Source organism: Delphinus delphis, chromosome 2 (assembly GCF_949987515.2).
Source record: "Delphinus delphis chromosome 2, mDelDel1.2, whole genome shotgun sequence".
Lineage (NCBI taxonomy): Eukaryota > Metazoa > Chordata > Mammalia > Artiodactyla > Delphinidae > Delphinus > Delphinus delphis.
In genome coordinates, this window is record NC_082684.1 from 33,051,859 (window position 1) to 33,073,582 (window position 21,724).

The 21,724-nt window shown below is 40.1% G+C and overlaps 1 protein-coding gene across 1 annotated transcript in view; it reads right to left on the reverse strand.

The window, feature by feature from the left end:
* SLC39A9 (solute carrier family 39 member 9) overlaps positions 1–21,043 on the reverse strand; it is a 47,269-nt gene extending 26,226 nt beyond the window's left edge. The window contains exons 1-2 of the mRNA XM_060004339.1: positions 20,257–21,043; positions 1,864–1,972 (exon numbers count right to left, since the gene is read on the reverse strand). Of these exons, the coding sequence (XP_059860322.1) occupies positions 1,864–1,972; positions 20,257–20,352 (205 nt within the window). The 5' untranslated portion in view covers positions 20,353–21,043. The remainder of the gene's footprint in view (positions 1–1,863; positions 1,973–20,256) is intronic.
* Positions 21,044–21,724: the final 681 nt, after the last annotated feature.

The following is a 21,724-nucleotide window of genomic DNA, read 5'->3' on the forward strand; positions in this document are numbered from 1 at the left end:
CAAAAACTAAACCTGAAGCAGTTCTTTCCTCTACCCCAGTGTTTCCCAAACTTGTCTATTAAGAATCATTTGGGGCTTCCCTGGTGGCGCAGTGGTTGAGAGTCCGCCTGCCGATGCAGGGGACATGGGTTCCTGCCCCGGTCCGGGAGGATCCCACGTGCCGTGGAGTGGCTGGGCCCGTAAGCCATAGCCGCTGAGCCTGCGCGTCCGGAGCCTGTGCTCCGCAACGGGAGAGGCCACAACAGTGAGAGGCCCGCGTACCGCAAAAAAAAAAAAAAAAAAAAAAAAAGAATCATTTGACAACTTGTTAAAATTAGACATTCCCAGGTCCCTTCCCTGGAAATTCTGATTCAGTAGTCTAGGTTGGGGGCCAGGAAACTACATTTTTAAAATGCACCCCTCCCTCAAGGAACTTTTATTATCAGGCAAGTTTAGGAAATAACTGCCACCCACAATTCTTAGCACAAAGACGAGCAAAACAAATTTTAATTGTCTATTTAATCATAGTCTGAATGTTTCCTAGGATATCAGGATAGTAATGATCACATGCAGAAAAATTCAAGATGATCCACTAGAATATGAAAGGACTTTAAACCTCATATTCCAAAATTTTCTATTTAAGGAGTGTGTTTTATAATGTATAGAGTAAATCAGTACAATAGCACGTGTGTATCTTTTTTCCCAATAGAATATATGATCAGAAAAGGGTGAAAACCACTGCTCTAAGGCTCCTGATTTATTATTTTTTTCCCCTAAGGCTGACCAATCCTCAGCTTCTGTCCTATTTTGCAATAAAATCTCCACAATCCTCACACTTTACCATTATGCCCATATTCATACCCTAGGCATAAGAGCATCATCAACCTGGATAAAAGACACAGTTCTTCTCCTCTACTGAGACCTGAAAGACTACTTATTATACTATAACTAGTAAGAAATTTGGAAGGTGTTTACCTCTTTATACTATTCTTAAAGTCCAACAGACTCTTGGCATTTGAAGATTCAGTTCACCAATTTAACATTTGTGGTTTCAGTCCTTCACAGGTATCTGTGAAGTTTCATGACAAGTAGGAATCTGATTTTGCTGAATCACAAATTTGAATCAAGTATGCCTTCTAGCTGGTGTGAAGGACCAAATCATTTAACAGATGAGTGAACCAAGCTGACACTGCTCAGCATTTTCTCTTATACAGCTATACTGTTCTCTGCTTGTCAGGAAAGGTCTCTTTAATTTTTTAGTTATCCTTTACTACAGAGGTCCTCACTACAAAGCTTACTATAAAGGGTCCTTTAATCCAAATGTGTTTATCTATATATTTTTTTCAATTAAAAAACACTAAAAGGGGCTTCCCTGGTGGCGCAGTGGTTGAGAGTCCGCCTGCCGATGCAGGGGACACGGGGTCATGCCCCGGTCCGGGAAGATCCCACATACCGCGGAGCGGCTTGGGCCCGTGAGCCATGGCCACTGAGCCTGCACGTCTGGAGCCTGTGCTCCACAACGGGAGAAGCCACAACAGTGAGAGGCCCGCGTACCGCAAAAAAAAAAAAAAAAACAACACTAAAAATACAATCATTATCATGTAGGATCTTGGAAGTTTTTGCACGGACATTAAAAAATGACTGTCATACTTATAAAGCCCAGAATTCATGCATTATTGCAAATAAATCTTAAGTGGTATTCATGGATTGAGGCATTCAATCACAAACTGCTATTGATGTGTTTATTGTCAAAGACGTCAAAAGATGTTTTGGCATATATTCTATGGCGAACCTGAACTGTGTTCAGAAAAAAATACCACTAAGCTTCTCCTTTCAGCCCTCCACATCAATAACGTATCTCAAAGGCCTGTCTCTCTTTCTCACCCTCAAGAAAATCTTCATAAAGTGCATGTACTCCTTCAGGCACGATGACAGCAAGGGCAGTTCCACAGAGAAGGCCAGCACCCAAAACAGTCACCAGCTTTAGTCGCTCCTGGAAAGAAAACATAAGCTGTTGAAAAGACTGATGAATGAACGGGGTAAAGTTTCTGAAGTACCTGCAATGAAGACTGTGAGCTGCTTATCTGTGAGGCCAAAATCTACAATGGCCACTGAACATGAAAAAGCGTCAGCTTCATGAATAATAATGCCAATAATAATGCCATTAAAACAAGGAGATGCCATTTTTAAGTTTACCAGATTGGCAATGATGTGGGAAAACTTGTCTACTACCCACAATAGGGAGAAATGAGCATACTTGTCTAACACTGGAAGAAACGTGAATTGCTGCAACCTACCTGGACCCCAATTTGGCAATTTAGATTTAAAGCCTCAAAAATGTGAATTCTTTGATCCAGCGATTTCACTTCTAGAAATTGATCCTAAGAAAGAAAGAACTATGCAAAGATGACCACTGCACATATTAAGAATGCAAACCTGAAAATAACCTAAATGTCCACGAAAGGAGACTAGCTAATAAACTTTAATACTTCATCACAGTAGCACAAGACTCAGTAATTAAAAATTATGATACAGGTCTATTCATGGATATAGAAAGTCATGATGTACTGTTATGAGGAAAAAGCTGGTGGCCAACAATATGCATTGATAATCTCGTAATTCTTTTGAAAAGGTATACATACAAGTAGAACAAGTATAAATTACATATTAACAAATTTTTTACTTTATAGATTATAAACATAATGTGTGATATATAATTTACAACACATTTTTTAAATTTTATTTTTAAATTTATTTATTATTATTATTATTTTTTTGCTGCGTTGGGTCTTCGTTGCTGTGCGCAGGCTTTCTCTAGTTGCAGTGAGCAGGAACTACTCTTTGTTGCGGTGCGCGGGCTTCTCATTGCGGTGGCTTCTCCTGTTGGGGATCACGGGCTCTAGGCGTGCAGGCTTCAGTAGTTGTGGCACGTGGGCTCAGTAGTTGTGGCTCACTGGCTCTAGAGCGCAGGCTTAGTAGTTGTGGCGCACAGGCTTAGCTACTCCGTGGCATGTGGGATCTCCCTGGACCAGGGCTTGAACCCGTGTCCTCTGCATTGACAGGTGGATTCCTAACCACTGTGCCACTGGGGAAGTCCCTCAACTTTTCTTCTGTAAAATAATATTTCTACATGTCTTGTGAAGATAGAGGAGTCAATAGGAGAAAGTGGCCAAAGCGTTTTGGAAAAATGACACCAGACAACTGGCGTTACTATTTTAATGCTCAATACTGAGCTATTCTAAGAGTCTTTGTCTTTTCCAAGTTACTAAACTCACTGAAGTACTGCTAATCACAGCATTCATTTGAGACAAACTGTCAGAGCATGGAGAACACAAGATGGAAAAACAGCTCTATTCTGTGTAGAAGGTGGCATGGTAATTAGTCTTTTCATCATTCTCTCTAAACAATTCATAAAAGTCACCTTTGTTTAAAAAAAATCATGAATGTCAAGTTTTACTGCTAAGGAAGGACAAAAATGAGGGTAAAACTGAACTGGACTGAGCATACCATTTCATCTGAAGGTCTCGGTTTCAGAACTCCACAATGCAAACTGATGAATAAATTACTAGGAAAGAAAATTGTCCTGTCAGCATTTTGACTATGCTCTACTCTGGGAAATGGAAATGAAAGATACCCCAGATTTGCAAATTAAGGGAAGATGAGAAGAGAGGAAAGGGATGTATGTACCGAAAAGAGAAAGAGCTAATTGCCCTCAAGAATTACTTGGGTTACCAGTAACCCAAGTTACACCTATAACCCAGTTACAGGTGTTACTCCCAAGAGCACTCCCCAATAAACTTCCTGCATGCAAATCTTCTCAGAGTCTGTTTTCTGGGGAACCCAACCTAAGACACTCACATCATACACAAAAGTTAATTCTTGATGGGTTATACACCTAAATATAAAACCTAAAACGCAAAAGCTGTTAGAAGAAAATGTAGAATATCTTGGCAATCACGGGGTTGGCAAAGATTTCTCAGCAGGGACACAAAAAACACAAACCATTTTAAGAGAAAAAATTCAATATCAGAATTTTAAATGTTTGCTGATCCATTAAGAAAATGAATTAGGCAAGCTGCATACTGGAAGAGAATACCCGCAGTACCTACATCCGTAATGGAAATACATATATCTGTGTAACGCTGCCCACATCAGCCCCCTTCAGGTTGGAGACACCTATTCCCCCAGCTGCTGGGGCTGTTGCCTGCTGATGGCTTGCAGCTGAATCCCTCTGCGATATTGCCCTTGGGTCAAAGGAACTGGCTAGCCTCAAGTTATAGTCCCTCTCCCAGGGCAGTCCACATCCAGTGACTAGCCCACTTGGTGCTATGTGGAGGGAGGTACAAAGCCTCATCTCCTTGTCTCAATTCAGAATATCTCAGAAGGGGCATCCAGCTTCAGAGCCTTCTGTGGGTTGATCTGAGGCCTCTGGGGCAACTGAATGACAGTTCAACTTCTCCATCTGCTTAATCCTGCTCATTCTTTCACAGGTGTTACTCCCAAGAGCACTCCCCAATAAACTTCCTGCATGCAAATCTTCTCAGAGTCTGTTTTCTGGGGAACCCAACCTAAGACACTGACAAAGCACTTGTATTTGAAATATAAAGAATGAATACAACTCAATAAGAGACAAAATTAAAGTTAAAAAATAAAAACGGGTAAAACACTGAACAGATACTTCACAAAAGATATATGAATGGCCAGAAAGCCCATGAAAAGGTGCTCAACATCATTTAAGCATCATGAAAGTGCAAGTTTAAACTACAGTAAGATACCTCTTCACATCCACTAAAATGGCTAAAATTAAAAAGACTGAGAACACTAAATGATGGCAAGGATATAGAGCAACTGGAACTCTCATACATTGTTGGTGAGAGCATAAAATGGTACAACCACTTTGGAAAACTGGTCATCTCCTATAAGGTTAAACCAGCAATTCCACTTTGGGGTATTTACCAAGAGAAATGAAAGCATATGTCCCCACCAAAATTTGTATAAGAATGCTCATAGAAGCTTTATCCATAATAGCCAGAATCTGAATCAGATGTACAGCAATAGCAGAATGGATAAACAAACTGTGGTACACTTACACAATGGAATACTAATCAGTAACAAAAAGGAAAAAATGACTGCTTCATACAGCAACGTGAATCTCAAAAACATCACCCCAATGTTTGAAAGGCCTTACACAAAGAGAGCATGTACTGAGTCCATTTACATGAAGTTTAAAAGCAGGCCAAACTATCTATGGCAACAGAAATCAGAACAGCGGCTGCTTCTGGCAGGAGGGTTACACAGTGGCAGAAAAGACTAACTGGAAAATGGCACCAGGTTATTTTTTTAGGATGATGGAAGTGTTCTAAATCTTGATTGGGATGTGAGTTACATTTATAAACATTTGTCACATTTCAGCAAACTGTATTAAGATTTGTACCTTTTACTCTATAAAATTATCTGGAGAGTAATTTACTCAGCCAGGACCTCTGAAAGGATTCATTTCAGAACTATTCAATTTTAACAAGGCGTCTTCATGGCAGTTTTTCGAAACCAAGGTCAGAGGTCTATGGAGAATACCAAAAACCACTTTCAAAATGTTTTCTTGGGGAATTCCCTGGTGGCCTAGTGGTTAGGATTCTGGGCTTTCACTGCCATGGCCTGGGTTCAATCCCTGGTTGGGGAACTGAGATCCTGCAAGTTACGTGCTGCGGCCGAAAAAAAAATTCTTTTTTTCTTAATCTAATTTGTCATTCAGATAGTCCTTAAAAATCATTCACCAGAATTTTATGTAAATAACTGCATGCAGAAACCAGCGGTGCTTACAATTGTGGATCAATCCACAAACTCACAAGGCACTTACCAGGTGCTTCATTATATTCTACACTGGAGTCACATGAAGCACTAGATTGAGACAAGTTTTACAAGCAGGAGCAGAAGGCTTTTGAGGCTTGCATACCACAAAATTAAGGTGCTGAAATAGTACCATTTAAGAAAACTGAGGGATACATGCCATCCAGGATAACTATGGACACTACAAAAAACACAAAAGCTTCAAATCTGTAAAGAAAGTAAAAAATAATTCTCCTAAAATGCTGTCTTTTAAATTTTAAGTAATTTAAAATAATCTAATATTTTTAGACATTGTTTCTAAGATGAAATTACTTATAATTGCATTCACGTATTTACATGGACCAGATTTCTGAACATTATCTATCACAACAGATTTTATAAGAATTTCCCAAAGGCCCAAGCTAGAAAACAGTCAAATCTCCATGTGCAGCTAATATCATTACAAAAAAATTATGGTAAATCTTTAAAGTACATAGTCATGAAATTACACTTCTTTGTTAATCATGTATGAACAATTAAATGCTCTCAGCTGAAGGAATGTGAACGGGAGCCTGGTCCAAATTTTTAGAAAGACAGTAAAAATTTTTATTAATCTTTAGACACATACTTTTGAAAGTGTGATACTAGCTACCAAAGTTATCAACATGGAATCCAAGTTTAAGAACTGGAAGAAATATAAGAAATGATCCTCGCTCTATGAAGATGGAGAATCAAAAGCCAAAAATGAGGGATGATTTGCCCAAGATCACACAGCTAGGCTAGTTAGTGTAGAGGCATGATTAGATTTGACATCGTACTCTGCTGCCCTGTGCATTCCAAGACAATGTCCTTCATATGGCACGAGACATAAACCCATTACATAAAATTTACCTCTAAAAAAAAAGACAAAATCCAATCACACAACCTCTTTAAATAGTGTGTCAGAAAAATCCCTTAGCAACATCGAGAGGAAAACCAAAATTACAATTAGTTATAATTGTTCTCTGTTGACATTTTCTAAAGGTCTGTGGCAAAATGAGAAATAAGGACAATGTAATGAGCTTTTCATAACATTTTATTTCTTCAATGTAGAGGACTATTCTTTATTCTAAGATTATGTCCTACATACTCTTTTATGTTAAAATGTCCTTTCTTTTAAGAAATGATGGTGACAATAGTTTTTGTTTTTTAGTGTCCTTACTTGCAAAATTAAAGCAGGCAATCCTTTACCAATTCTCCTGAATTTCAAATATATTACTGACCTGTGAAATCCAAAAGCCTGGAAAACCCTGGCCTACAACAGTGTAAGCATGAGATCTGTATTACAATACCATAAAAAAAAGTCAGAAAAAAAAGAATTTGAGAATCTGTAAAAAAGAGATCATTCAGGTAAACTTGAGTAAATCATCTAGCTTTGTAATATTTCCTCTGAGGAAAGGCAGTGTGAGCTAAAATTACTGTATTATGTTTTCAGTCTATTTTGAAATTAAAGCACATTTAATTTACCAAATGAAGTTAAACTTCCTATGTTTAACTAAGTTAACTAAATTGAACAAACTTATGTTTGTTCCTGGAACTGCTTACCCCAAAACTTTAAGTTCTATGAAGGCAGAAACTTTTTTTTTTTTTTTTTTTTTGCGGTACGCGGGCCTCTCACTGTTGTGGCCTCTCCCGTTGCGGAGCAACAGGCTCCGGACGCGCAGGCTCAGTGGCCATGGCTCACGGGCGCAGCCGCTCCGCGGCATGTGGGATCTTCCCGGACCGGGGCATGAACCCGTGTCCCCTGCATCGGCAAGCGGACTCTCAACCACCGCACCACCAGGGAAGCCCAAGGCAGAAACTTTTGTTTTTAATTTCCTGCTGAATACTCAGTTTATAGAACAGTATCTGGCACATAACAGATTCTCCCCTAAACATATACTAAGAGAATGAATGAAATGCCCAGCATCATGCAAGGCACTGGGGACTTGGTATCTGCCACTCCACTGGCCTTTAATATCAACAAATATATGAATGCACTGGAACCTCTTTAGAATACTTGTGCTAGGAAATAGGCCTTTTAAGGGAAAAAGTCCCTTAAAAGCATAACCATATCTAGAATTTTCAGTGGTTATTTGATTCAGAATTTATCCTTTGGCTCAAGGGGTATTAAAGTACATATAATGAAGAACCATAATAGAATTCCATCATAGTAAATGTGAGGCAATGCTGTCATCTGTCTCATTCATGCAAATACCTTAAATGACAACTGTTTTATTTCCAAGGAGCTCAAAACCTTGTTTCAATCTTCAGCACTGTTTCAATCACTGTTCAGTCACTGTTTCAATCTTCAGCAAAGCGATATAAAGATTATTTATTCTACATAACTTTCATCAGCTTGATAAATGTGTACTAACTTTCTTACAGCAACCTAATTATAGAGGCAACACTTGTGATGAAAAAAATCAATAGTCAAAAAATAGGCATAATTGTCAAGGGGTATAGTTTCAATTTTTCTTTAAAAAATTTTGTTAACTACCTAAATCATTTTAGACTCAATCTTACTTATTTCAAGCACTTGAGATGTGGCTCCATGTTATTTGTACAGCTGTATTCTTTCACACAACTTCACAACTTGTTATTTAATCTCAAAACTATGTACATGTCAAAGTTAAAATGCTGACATTTTGCTTATGGTTCCCTCCTTTGCTTATGGTAAATCACTAAAAGGGTGTATTTAAATGAAGAACTACAAATTCCAAGTGTTGGTCCAAGATGAAAAGAGTTCCCAAAGCAATAGTTTCTGGTGGAGAAATGAAACATTTGCTCAAGAGAGGCATGAACTGTGCAATGTCATTCATTTTATGATATCTCATTTTACAATTTCACATCTGTAGCCTGACTAAGCCAAACGATTGACCAAAAGTATTAATTAAAACAACAGTTTGTATTCAATGCCATTAGCTATCAGTGCAGTGCAAAGCTTTGAAGTCAGTTTAGTTTTCTTGGCAGACACCAAGGTAGTCAAACGGTTTTTCTTTCCTTGCTCATAGAAATAGTCAATAAATTATTTGGTTCAACTAAACGCATGCTAATAATTTTAAAAGCTTTTAATACCGAAGATTGTTTATTTCAATCTCCCTTATACCATGTTCATGTTAGTTCTGAAAGCAGCAACTATAGTTTCCTAAAAAATCAAAGATGCATCTCATGTTATGAGACTGATTCCTTCAAAGCTCCAGGCACTGAAGAGATGAAATATCATAGGGCACAAAGTAACTCTTGTTCAAGCAACAAAGGCTTTCTTTCTCCATATTCTTACAAATAAGCCTGCTTCAAGGAGATACTTCCTAATGTCAATTTAACTACTACATTATCTGCTAAGTGTCAATAACAGATAACGAAGAAAACTCAAATATGAACACGATTCTTCAAGTCCTTACAACTGAGGCAAGATGCCAAAAAGCTTCCTGCCTCTAAGTAGTGGCTCTGTGATACTGAGCAAGTTCAATATCCTTCAGGGCTGCCACTACTACCACCATCATGTAGGAGTATGATGTTAGCACATTTAGCACAGAGTAGTTGTCATTATTACTTATCTTCAGCCTCATCAGTAGCATGCAGTAAATGCTTCTAAGCCCCTCCTCCACAAGAATCACAAAACAAAACCCAGATACTTGGACAGAAGTTCAAGTGAACAATGCTACCACAGTTGCCATTATGCCAGTGGCATATAGGCTTCCCCTTTCCTAATTCACTTGACATAGAGGTAAGAACAAGCAATACTTTATTGATGCCACTTCCTTCAATCTTGGAAAACAAGACTAACTTGTCTTTTTGTATGAGTCCTTTCTAAAAATAAAAGGAAATCCCGTAAGATTGTTAGATGTGACTACAAAAACAAACAAAAACCCATTGATGCATGGGAAAGACCTGGGAAAACACTGGCAATGAAATATTATATTATTAATACATAAGAAGTTTGACTGAACTGAGAAAATTAAAATAATAAACTACATTTTCTCTATCGAATTAGCAAAGTTTTAAAAATTAAAAATGATAGTACTCAGTGTTTGTGAGAACACAGTGTCATTTGCATTTGTTGAAAAAAAATGCATTTAAAAAAACTGGTAATATAGATTGAGAACCTTCTTGAAGATGTTTATGCTCTTTAATCCTGTCATTCTACCCCTGAGGAAATAATCTGAAATATGGTCATAGCTTTAGACACAAAAATATTCATTCAACACTATTATCATAGCAGAAACTTGAAAACAAATTAAATGCATAATAAGAATTTCTGCATGTAAAATAACTGAACGTAATGAAGACATTAAAAAGTGCCTATAGGGGACTTCCCTGGTGGCGTAGTGGTTAAGAATCTGCCTGCCAAGGCAGGGGACACAGGTTCGAGCCCTGGTCCGGGAAGATCCCACATGCCGTGGAGCAACGAAGCCCATGCGCCACAACTATGGAGCCTGTGCTCTACAGCCCGCGAGCCACAACTACTGAGCCCACGTGCCACAACTACTGAAGCCTGCCGCGCCTAGATCCTGCGTTCCACAACAGAGAAGCCACCGCAATGAGAAGCCTGCGCACCGCAACTAAGAGTAGCCCCCACTTGCGGCAACTAGAGAAAGCCTGCACGCAGCAATGAAGACCCAATACAGCCAAAAAAAAAAAAAAGTGCCTATAGGGAATTCCCTGGTGGTCCAGTGGTTAGGACTTGGCACTTTCACTGCCAAGGGCCCAGGTTCAATCCCTGGATCCCACAAGCCGCGCAGCATGCCCCCCACCCCAAAAAAGTGCATGGAACATGATTTTAATAATAAAGGAAAATGTTTATAATTACCAGGTAAAAGAAGGGGAAATGTAAATTTATACATATACCACATAATCAACCATATTAAAAATGCAAACAAATAGAAAAAAAAAGAATGAAAAGAAACAAAAATGTTACTGGTGATTCTCACTGGACAGTGGGATAATGGATGATTTTATTTTCTTTTTACACATTATCATATTTTTTAAATTTGCCACAAAGAATCCCTATTATATAGCCAGGCTTAAAAAAATTTTTTTTGTTCATTTAATTAGAGGCTATATAAACAGTGGCTTTGAACTTAGTAAACCCTGAGGCTCAGTTTCATCATCTATAAACAGGGTAAGAATTCTTCCCTTTCAAGGTTACTGTAAAATCAGTGCAGAACTTGACACATGAGTTGATACTGTAGCTACTGTTATTATTAATTATTATACTGTGGTGGGCTTAGAGAGCACAGTGCCCTTAATATGCACGTAGAGATGTTTTCCCCTTTACCAAGTGGTTCTAAACACATAGTAACACTTCAAATTACTACAAAACACTTAGGTTTTGTAGTAATTTGAAATGTTTTTCAGTCTCCCCCCTTGTTGTCGTGCTGTGACTTATTTCCTCTACTTGTTGCCCCACCCCTTCTAGTTTGCTCTTTCTACTTTACAGAGAGCTTAGAAATCAGACAGTCCAGCCCAGAGGATTGAGACTGGCAGTTCAAAACATAGGGGTTTTTTGGTTTTGTTTCGTTTCGTTTTTGGCTGTGTTGGGTTTTTGTTACTGCATGCGGGCTTTCTCTAGTTGCAGCGAGCGGGGGGCTACTCTTCATTGCAGTGCGCAGGCTTCTCATTGCGGTGGCTTCTCTTGTTGCAGAGCACGGCCTCTAGGCACACGGGCTTCAGTAGTTGCAGCAATGGGCTCAGTAGTTGCGGCACGTGCGCCATAGAGCACAGGCTCAGTAGTTGTGGCACACGGGCTTAGTTGCTCCGTGGCACGTGGGATCTTCCGGGACCAGGGTTCGAACCCATGTCTCCTGCATTGGCAGGCGGATTCTTAACCACTGCGCCACCAGGGAAGTCCAAAACACAGGTTTTTTGACCCACACAGCGACGCAATAATATTTGAATTAGTAGCCAAAGTATAAAATTTAGAAGGTTCATATAAGAATCCAGATTTCCAACTTCTGAAAAGTAGGAAGATTTGACAACAGCAGGGCTGGTGTCATCAAATGGCACGTGCTCTTCTGTGCCACAGTTGACCACGGTTCTCACGACTCCCTTAGACTCCCAGGCACTGACAGTGGAGGTTAGCTGCCACACATCATGACACTTGAACCATTTTATCTTCCTCCAGGCCTGATTCACTGTTCAGCCTCAATACTTATATGATTTTATGACCCGTTACCTAGCTGTATTAGTCAGGGTTCAATCAAGAAATGGAAGTCATAAAGTAATCTGAACCAGAAAAATTTAATACAACGAGTAACTATAAAAGGGGACTGGAGGGCTTCCCTGGTGGCGCAGTGGTTGAGAGTCCACCTGCCGATGCAGGGGACACGGGTTCGAGCCCCGGTCTGGGAAGATCCCACATGCCGCGGAGCGGCTAGGCCCGTGAGCCATGGCCACTGAGCCTGCGCGCCCGGAGCCTGTGCTCCGCAACAGGAGAGGCCACAACAGTGAGAGGCCCGTGTACCGCAAAAAAAAAAAAAGGGGGGGGAACTGGAATAATGAGAAATTAACCAGCAAGAAAGAACTCTGAAGAACATAAGAACTGCAGCTAAAAGGAGCGGTGACTACCCAGGACCAAAATAAGATTTGCTCAAAGAAGAGGTCTCATAGGGGTTGAGATCCAAACTCTGCTGGAGAGGGCATGGCTGGGGCTCAATGAACAGCAGTAAAAGGTCTGGGACCAATTCCAAGGTATATGTGTGGTGGTGGGGTTTCCCTAGACCAAGCAATGCTTGGACACCAGTAGGGTGTCCCACAATTCAGTTCAATTCTAACACTATCCGGAAATAGCATCAGGTCCTACAAGACTGGCCCCCTGCCATTTCAGATGCCAGTTCCAAGTCCAGGTTGTTATCAGTGCTTCTGACCAACTAGCTATAGGTCAGAGGTTCCTTGGGTTCAATTAATTGGCTAGAGTAGCTCACAGAACTCAGAAAAACATTTTACCTACTAGATTACCTGTTTATTATAAAAGAATATAACTCAAGAACAGCCAGATATAAGAGATTCATAAGCAAGGTATGGGGAAAGGTCACGGAGCTTCCATGCTCTCTGGGCATGCAACTCTCCTAGCACCTCCATGTGTTCACCGAACCAGATCTCCAAACCCTATCCTTTGGGGTTTTATGGAGGCTTCATTACATAGGCATGATTGATTAAATCACTGGCCACTGACGATTCATTCAACTCCATCCCCTTTCCCCTCCCTGGTGGGACTGTTAAGTTCCAACCCTTGGAATCATGTGGTTGGTTCTCCAGGTGACAAGCCCCCATCCTTAGGTTACCTAGTGGCTTTCCAAAAGTCACCTCATTCACATAATAAGACACCTTTATGGCTCTTATCATTTAGGAAATTCCAAGGGTTTTAGGAACTCTGTGCCAGGAAAAGCAAATACATACTTCTTATTATAAATCACAATATCACAAGCAGAGAAGTTTCTGTGGTGCCACACTGGTGTTAACTCACTGGAAATCTGTACTCTAGGGTGTTGGGAAAACTGTTCATGGGAAAGTGTCTCACCAGAGAGACTCTCCTATAAAACCACCCAAGACGGGGTTGCCAGTGGGAACTCCTGACCGCTGGGTGCTGGAGAAGCTGTGTGTTCAGCAGGAGTCTGGGGCTTTGAAAGCCACCTGCAGTGCAGAAGCTGGACACTGGTGAGGCTGGCTGTGCTACAGGAATCAAGTCACCTAGGAGGCCTGCTGAGCAAGCATGCCAGAACCAAGAGGGAAAACCCCTTCTCCTTACAACTTCTCTCCAGTATCCTCTACTGACAAAGCTTAACATTGTGCCAGCTGGCAAAGGAAAAATATTTAAAGGGCCCACATCCATTTTTGCAGCGTAGCTAATGAAGAGTGAATTTGGAGCTGGGAGGCAATAAATTGATAACTGGCACACCAGCTTACTAAAATTACACAAAAAGTTACACAGGAGCCAAGTGAGAGCCAAGAACAGTAGACAGCAAGTAAAGTGCTTGCTCTTAAGGCTATCTATTTAGCTAATCAGAGACTTTTCTAGTCCTTTAGATTGCTGAGGCTTCTGGATGGACAAGTTCTGCATAACAGAGGTGCTATCAATATTCTTTTCCTTCACCTCTATTAATAATAATATTCACTAAGTACTTACTAAGCCAGGCACGTTCAATTATAATCACCTTACATATATTAACTCATTTAATCCTCACAATAATCCTATAAGGTAGATACTTCTATTATCCCCACTTTGTACAACAGAGGCAGCGAAAGTTCAAGTAATTTGTCCCGGCTCACAAAGCCAGCAAATGGCAGAGCCATGATCTGAACCTACACAGTCTAGCTCCAGAATCTATACTCTTAAGCACCATGCTAAACTGCTTCTCTATAAAACCTATTTCATTGTTTCATCTTTTGCTTTTAGCACCTGTCTTCTTTCCCCAACTTGCCTTTGTCAAATGCATAAAGAATTAATGAAAGGAACATATACAACAAGGTGCAGAAGCTAGGGTATAATTTTTTGGTTAATAGAAAATTGACCTCCAGATAAATACAGGGTTCACAATCGACTGTTCAATGTAATTATCTAGTAGTTAACCCCAAGACCCTGTCCCTTAAAAATCCATATAATCAGGGCAGAGGAATTTGCAGACCAACTAATACCTGCTTCTATTGCAATGAAGTTAGACACTGAATATTAGTATTAAAGGAGAATTGAGATTTTTATAATTCCATCATAAGTTTTAAGAAATACCTGTACTCATGGTTAGCATTACTACTTATTACTTGGAATTCCAAACTGAGCTACAGAGGCTCTTAAACTTCACTGTCATTCAACAAAGTCTCACATCTAAATTCTTCAATGAGAGGAGAGGTTAAGACTGTCATACAGAAGCATTCTGAATCCAGTTCAGGTCTTCTTCCCTCAAAAAGGATGTCAATTCTTGAAGAGCACAATTTAGAATGACTAAACTATGAAGATATCGAGATATCGAGTGTGAAGTTAATCTTGAATAGTTTGAAATGAGAACTGCTTCAGATTCCAATTTGGCAGGTGCTAATTTAAAGGGCATCTAAGACATATTCAGTCTTTCTTTTAGGTTTCAATGGTATTCAGAGATTGTTTACCTCAGTAGTTTTAATTCTGCTACACTGAGTAAGCACAAGGCATGAGATACACTCTGGAAGGTAAAATGTTAGTGATGCAAGATATTCCTAGTTGGGGGAGCTAAAGGTGCTGATTTAGATCCATAATATTTTCATTCCTTCTTTACAATGTTTATTAGGAAAGAAAATATCATCTAATGGTCAAGTGCTTTGGACTGGTAATCAAACTGACTTAGTTCAAATCCCACCTCTACCAGGTATGTGATGTCTTCAAGCCTGAGTATCTATCTCATAGTCTCATCCTGAGGATTAAACAAGATAATGCACATCATTGCCTGGTACATAGAGGGAGCTCAATACGCATTAACTATTATTAATATTATTATGCAGATAAATGTCAATGATGTTTATCCATATAACTTTTTCAGGAAAATAATATTGAATCAGATTGCATCTAGACTTTGATTCAAACTTAGCTTTATCAAGCAAAGATACTTATGAGACAATAACAATATAAGACAATAATCTGAGGGAAGACAAGGTTACTGATTGCTTTCCAGATATGGATAAACTACAGAGAATTCAACGTTTCAAAGTCTAAAATTTAGAAATGAAATTCCAAACAACTGTAAAATCTATTGTATTACCATAAAAGAATAAAAGGTTAATACACCTGAAAATGCAAAAGTCCTTAAAAATGAAACTTTGTCAAATCTATTTTAAAAATAATCAATTGTCAGAGAAAAAACATACTGAACAAATTCGTTCTTTAGACACAAACCTTTGATTTGGTGGTAACTCAAGAGCCAAAGAGATTTATTATGAATGAGTCAGTTATTATCATTAGACACAAAATAAAAACTTTAACACACGAAAAACAAAACAAAGCTTAAAATGAGAATAAGTATAATGAAGAAGAGAAAGTTAACTACTAAGAAAAATACTATAAAGCAGGGAGACCAAAGGAAAAGCCCTGGCCTCTCCAAATGAAACATTCATGGTGAACAGGAATGCCAACCCCTAAACAAGACTTTTTGGATTCCAAATTGCTGAGAAGTTTCATGATTTGGGGGTGGGGGGGAGTTTACCCCTTAATAGAAGTCTGCTCCAAAATAAAAGGTTTAAAAATTATAATTTAGAACAAAGTTATAAAAATGAAAATCTTAAAAAAGTTTTTACAATTGGTACTGAGAATAATCCTCAGTGTTTTTTAAAGTTCTTATTATGTTCTAGATACAGTGTTAAGTCCTGTGCTTATGTTATTTCCTTACATCCTCACAACAATCCTATAAAGTCATTTAAGAGAAGAGTTGGATGTTAAACAGCTTGCTCAAGCAGACACTGATTTTGACCTACACTACCCATCTCAGACAGTTCCTTTTGAAATTAGTGCATTACTAATTACCTTAAAAACTTTATTGAAGTAAGAATAGCACTACTTTCATCTGCATATCTATGGACCTATACTGCTTCAACACATGAAAAATGTGGCATTATAATCCAAACTGGCCTGTAAGAAGAAAAGTACGAAATGAGAGAAAGTCTTCAAAAAGTTTTATAGCAATATGATATTTACAGTTATAGGAGTAATTGTATGTCTGTTAAATCTCACAATACTGCATTTGGGCTTGTATTTTGTATGCTTTTTTTTAAAATTATTTTTGGCTGTGTTAGGTCTTCGTTGCTGTGCGTGGGCTTTCTCTAGTTGCGGCGAGCAGGGGCTACTCTTTGCTGTGGTGCGTGGGCTTCTCATTGCAGTGGCTTCTCTTGCTACGGAGCACTGGCTCTAGGCGTGTGGACTTTAGTAGTTGTGGCACGCAGGCTCAGTAGTGGCGCACAGGCTTAGCTGCTCTGGGAGTGTGGGATCTTCCTGGACCAGGGCTCGAACCCGTGTCCCCTGCATTGGCAGGCAGATTCTTAACCACTGAGCCACCAGGCAAGCCCTGTATGCCTTTTTTCCACTTCATTTTCTTAGTATTTCATTTCCACAAGTATATTGCTCTGCAATGGAATGGAAGTTAAACAAGAACTGGCATGCACCAGAGAATTTGAGGAGTGCTGCCCTAGAGCTCTGGTGCAAATACTTTGCTTTCCCAGCTCTGTGACAAAAAGGAGACATGCTCAGGTAAATGACAATCCCCAGACCATCAGTATAAAATCTCACTCTGGCCATCATTTATATCTGAACTTCATTCCTCAATCAGAGCACCTGCTAAGCTGGGTTGATCCCAGGTAATGTTAAGTTGCAGGCTCTCAACCTACTTATGTAGCATTTTCATTTAGAATCAAAGAAAACTACTCATTAACAACTGAATCTTAAAACACAATATAGTACTACACTAGTGTGTCCAACTCTCTCATCCGACAAAACCTCATTTGTGTAAAGCATGTTCTGGCTGCCTTTACAAGTTTAATTTTTCTCCTGCCCATATGCTGAAGAAGAAAGCATCGTGATTATCAGCCACTTATAAATGCATTTGAGAATCAGAGATTTTGTTCCTTTGTTTTAGAAGTCATTTAGGCATAAGGAAGTTACAAAAGCATCAAGAAAGTTGGTTGGGGGGCAAGGCAGTGGAGAAAGTGACCAAAAAAATCAATGCCACACAAACCTCTTGACGGTCAGATATGGCAGCTAGACACCACTGTTACGGCAATTTCAGACTACTTGATTTCAACTCATTTCTAAATACTAATCCTGCCATAATTAATGGCTTTATTGATCTTTTATTCCTGCTCTGAGAAATTCTGAAGAAAAAAGTTTGGAATGACAAAGGAGCAGACAGATTAAGAACATGAATAAAAAGCGAATCTTTTCATATAAATGAAAGTGAACCGCAAAATAAATTAGGTTTATTGGTCCTTTTATTTATAATAACTCCAGTCCCCGAGAAAAGCTAGACTTCCTTAAAAAGAAAAGTTGTTTAGCCAATGTAGGAGTTAGGGGAGCTATTCTCTAAGGGTATAAACTGTGCTTCCTAGTCTCCATGAATGAAGTTTATTTTATTTTATTTTATTTTTGCAGTACGCGGGCCTCTCACTGTTGTGGCCTCTCCCGTTGCGGAGCACAGGCTGCGGACGCGCAGGCTCAGCGGCCATGGCTCACGGGCACAGCCGCTCCGCTGCATGTGGGATCTTCCCGGACCGCGGCACGAACCCGTGTCCCCTGCATCGGCAGGCGGACTCTCAACCACTGCGCCACCAGGGAAGCCCTGAAGTTTATGTTTTACACATTTATCATCTCACTAGTTTCGCAATACATTGATCTATAATAATAGTATAATTTGTCTAGGAAAAAAATGCTAATTCCTAGGAGATAAAAATCACCAGTTGAATTCTAAAATGTCTTTAGCTAAGTTACACATAACTTTTATTTTTGTCCTAACAGCTCAAAATGCAGTTACTGCTGTAATAATGAACAGATATTATGAATGATGACTTATAGCATTTCAAGACCTGCATCTGGAAAAAGACCATTCGATCATCCATTTAGAAAGCCGTAAGTGACATATCATACTAATTATCCTTATTAATAGCCTAGTTAATTACACCACTCACGTACACATTTCCTTCAGTGAGAAAAGAAGATAGCGTATACCTGCATATTGCAAAAATCACTCAAGACAGTTTGAGAAAATACTGAAACTGGAAAAGGTCTAAGAATTTTATAGAAATAAAAAGTTCTATCAGTTCTTCATTTGAATTAATTATAATTCTTGATAAATGTTATCTCAATAAGTTTTTAAATATACAAACCAACTTAAACTTCACAAGTGTCAGCTCTAATAATATCAACTCAATTCTACTGTAGTTATAAGAAAATATGATTTATGCCAGAGGAGAGAGAGCAGGTTCACAAAGGACTGGGCAGGCAGGTAGCCCAAATGAGTGAAGTAGGCTTCACAGCCAAGAAGGACCGTGACAATCTACCATACTCAGCTCTAGCCAACTGTTACCTTGAGGAATAAAGACAAAAACCAATAATAATAAAATTAACATTCTGCTAATCTAATAAAGTAAGTCTGTAGGCTAGATTTGGGGCTACCAGTTTGCTACCTCTGCCACAAGGGACAGAGTGGCTAAGAACTGCTCTGAGTCAGAAAAACTGAGACTGAACAAACAGCTGTGACTCTAACACACTTGATGAACTCGTCCAAGTTACATGATCTAAATGTCAGTCTCCTCATCTGCACCTCACTGGGTTTTTTAAATGAAATTAAGTAATGTATATGTTCAAAACATTGTAGCTCAATGTTATCATTAGATGCTGAAAGGAACGGATAAAAAAGGAAACGGAAAAGGAGCAGCAGCAATTCAAGTCCCCCTTCTATCTGGCTGTGGGCTTTATTTCTCAAACTCATAATGCCTAGTTCCGCCTTCTTTCTCACCCACAGGTTATTTTCTTTACCAGCAATAAATGCCTCCTCTTTCCTCAGGTTTCCTCAAGGCCCACCTCACACCTCACCTATACCTTTCCTTTATATCAATACTTCAGGCCATTCTCCACTCCCCTTTTCTTTGAAAGCACTTTCAGGACTGGCAGTGAAACTATCTTACTGCTGAACCCCACGGTATACTCAAGAAATCCTGAATGTAGTAGTTTTTCTCCCTCAATCTTTGAGCGCTATGCATGTTGTGAACTCCTTATGACAACCTGAAGAACCTATCTGCACTTTCATTGAAAAATGCTTTCATCATTCTTCCCTGTTAATGTTTGTTCAAGTAATGATAAAGAATCAAATAAATTAAACAAAATGTCAAACCATATTAACAAAAAATTCATTTCTAAACAAACATTTGAAAACAACTTCAAAAACCCATTCAATGGTCTCCTTCTTTAAAAGAAAATGTGACTTAAGAACAATCTAATTTAGTGTTTTTCTCACTTCATTCTTATTACAGGTATCCAAAAAAATACCTTTCCCCAAAAAGCTATGCTTGATTTTCTCAAAAAGAGAAGTTATATTGATTTCAACTCATATGGACAAACAACATTCTCCATTTATATTTTGATTGCAATCTAGAATCTTGATTCTTTGGAACTTCTGGGTATCAAAAGAACATTATGGTGCCTCTCTCCCGTAAAATGCACAGAGTCCCAAATTTTGGTATGCAATTTCAGCGAGTTCAGAGTATTCCAGAATCTTCAGTGGATCCACCCACCCCCGTTATGAACTGTAGTGATGAAGAGAAGGTTTGTTTCTATTATTACATGTTATGCATCTTTCGAAAAGATAGTCTTCCTTAATAAGACCTTTAACTCTGATATTAACTGGGGAAGCAGCTTCCCTTTACAACTGTCACTACTTCCTAGCTGCCATCCTGACAGCTAACAGAAAATTGAGAACTTCTTACCTCCGAGAAATTAACAGCCAAAGGAATGATTCCAGCCACGTAACATCCCACCAACATAGCCAGAGACAGCAGACTAATGGAGATGAAATCCTCCATTCTGCCCTCCTTTATTCACCCACCACCAGCCTACAAATTCTCGAGGCTTCGAAGGGTGCTTAGGTTCTTAAACGCGTGTGGTTGTTCAAAGATAACAAGTGGACTTTCAGTTCTTTGGTCCTCCCCACCGGCAGATGTGTTCACGAGTCACTTTTCTCTTGAACGTACCTGGAAACAGCCCCTTTTTGCTAATACTAGCACCAGAGAGAACTTTCAGCAATTTTAGGCCCCTGCCCGTAAATTTTCCGATACCAGTCACTGGATTCCCGTGGGTTAACAGATGAGAAAAGTCAACGGGAAATATAAGAGTGAGCGATTTCTTCAGTCGTCGGAATAAGGGTAGCACAATGGGCCTACTTCCTCCACGAACAGCGTTCCAGACGGCAGCAGAAAAGCACGAAAGCCCAAGCGAACTCGTTCGTTCTTCCAGCGGCCCTATCTCCCCGGGGCCGCCCCGCCTGTGATCCTCAGGCTGGTCTGGGACCAGCCCACCAATCCCGGCAAACTCTCTTCCGAGTCTAGAATGAGGAAAGGAGTCCTGCAGATTTTTAACGATGGGCCTTAGGGGTTCAGTAGCGAAGCTGATACAAAGCTGTCTCTGCCCTATACCCAGTGCTGCCCATGTTACTCCACTCCGCGGGGCCTTGACCCGGAGCCACCGATACTACAGCTGCCATGGCCGCCAAGTGGCACCTCTTCATTACTCCACTTCCGGATTGCCTTACCACCCCCTCCTTTAGAAGAGTACTTCCGGGTTACAACTGACCTATGCCCCGGGATTCTTATGCTGCCGCCATTTTTGAGTGGGGCCATTGAAAGATGACTTGTATCACTCTCTATACCAGTGATCAATTTAGCCGCATGCATAATAACGAGAGTACGGAAGACAGCGTCTTGGAAAAAAAAATGATTCTTTTTCAAGTTCCGATACATTCCCCGTGGGTCTCGTCGCCCTTTTCCAAGATGGCTGAAACAGAGTCAGTATCTACTCTAGCTGCCGGAAATATGTTAGTCTCTATGGTCCGAAAGGTTCTTTCGCGGTGTCCTTCTGACGACTTCCGGCGGCTCCTCTCGCGGGGATTGGCTGTTGGATACATTGCGGCTAAACTCGTGTGCGGCAGCGGAGTCGGCGGCGGAGTCGGCAGCGGCGGCAGCGAGAGTTTGGCGCGATGGTGAGAAAGGCCTAACCGGCTCCCCGAGCCCCCAGCCTCCAGGGTGACCCCAGCCCCCACCTCTTCTCCCCACCCAGTGCAGCGCGAGTATGCAGCTGCTCGGCCCTCCGGCGTGTGGGTCGACCCTTCCCCTTCCCGCCGCGGAGACGCTGGGCCTGGCGGTAGGCCCCGGAGCCAGGGTCCGCCCTGCGGTTGCGCGC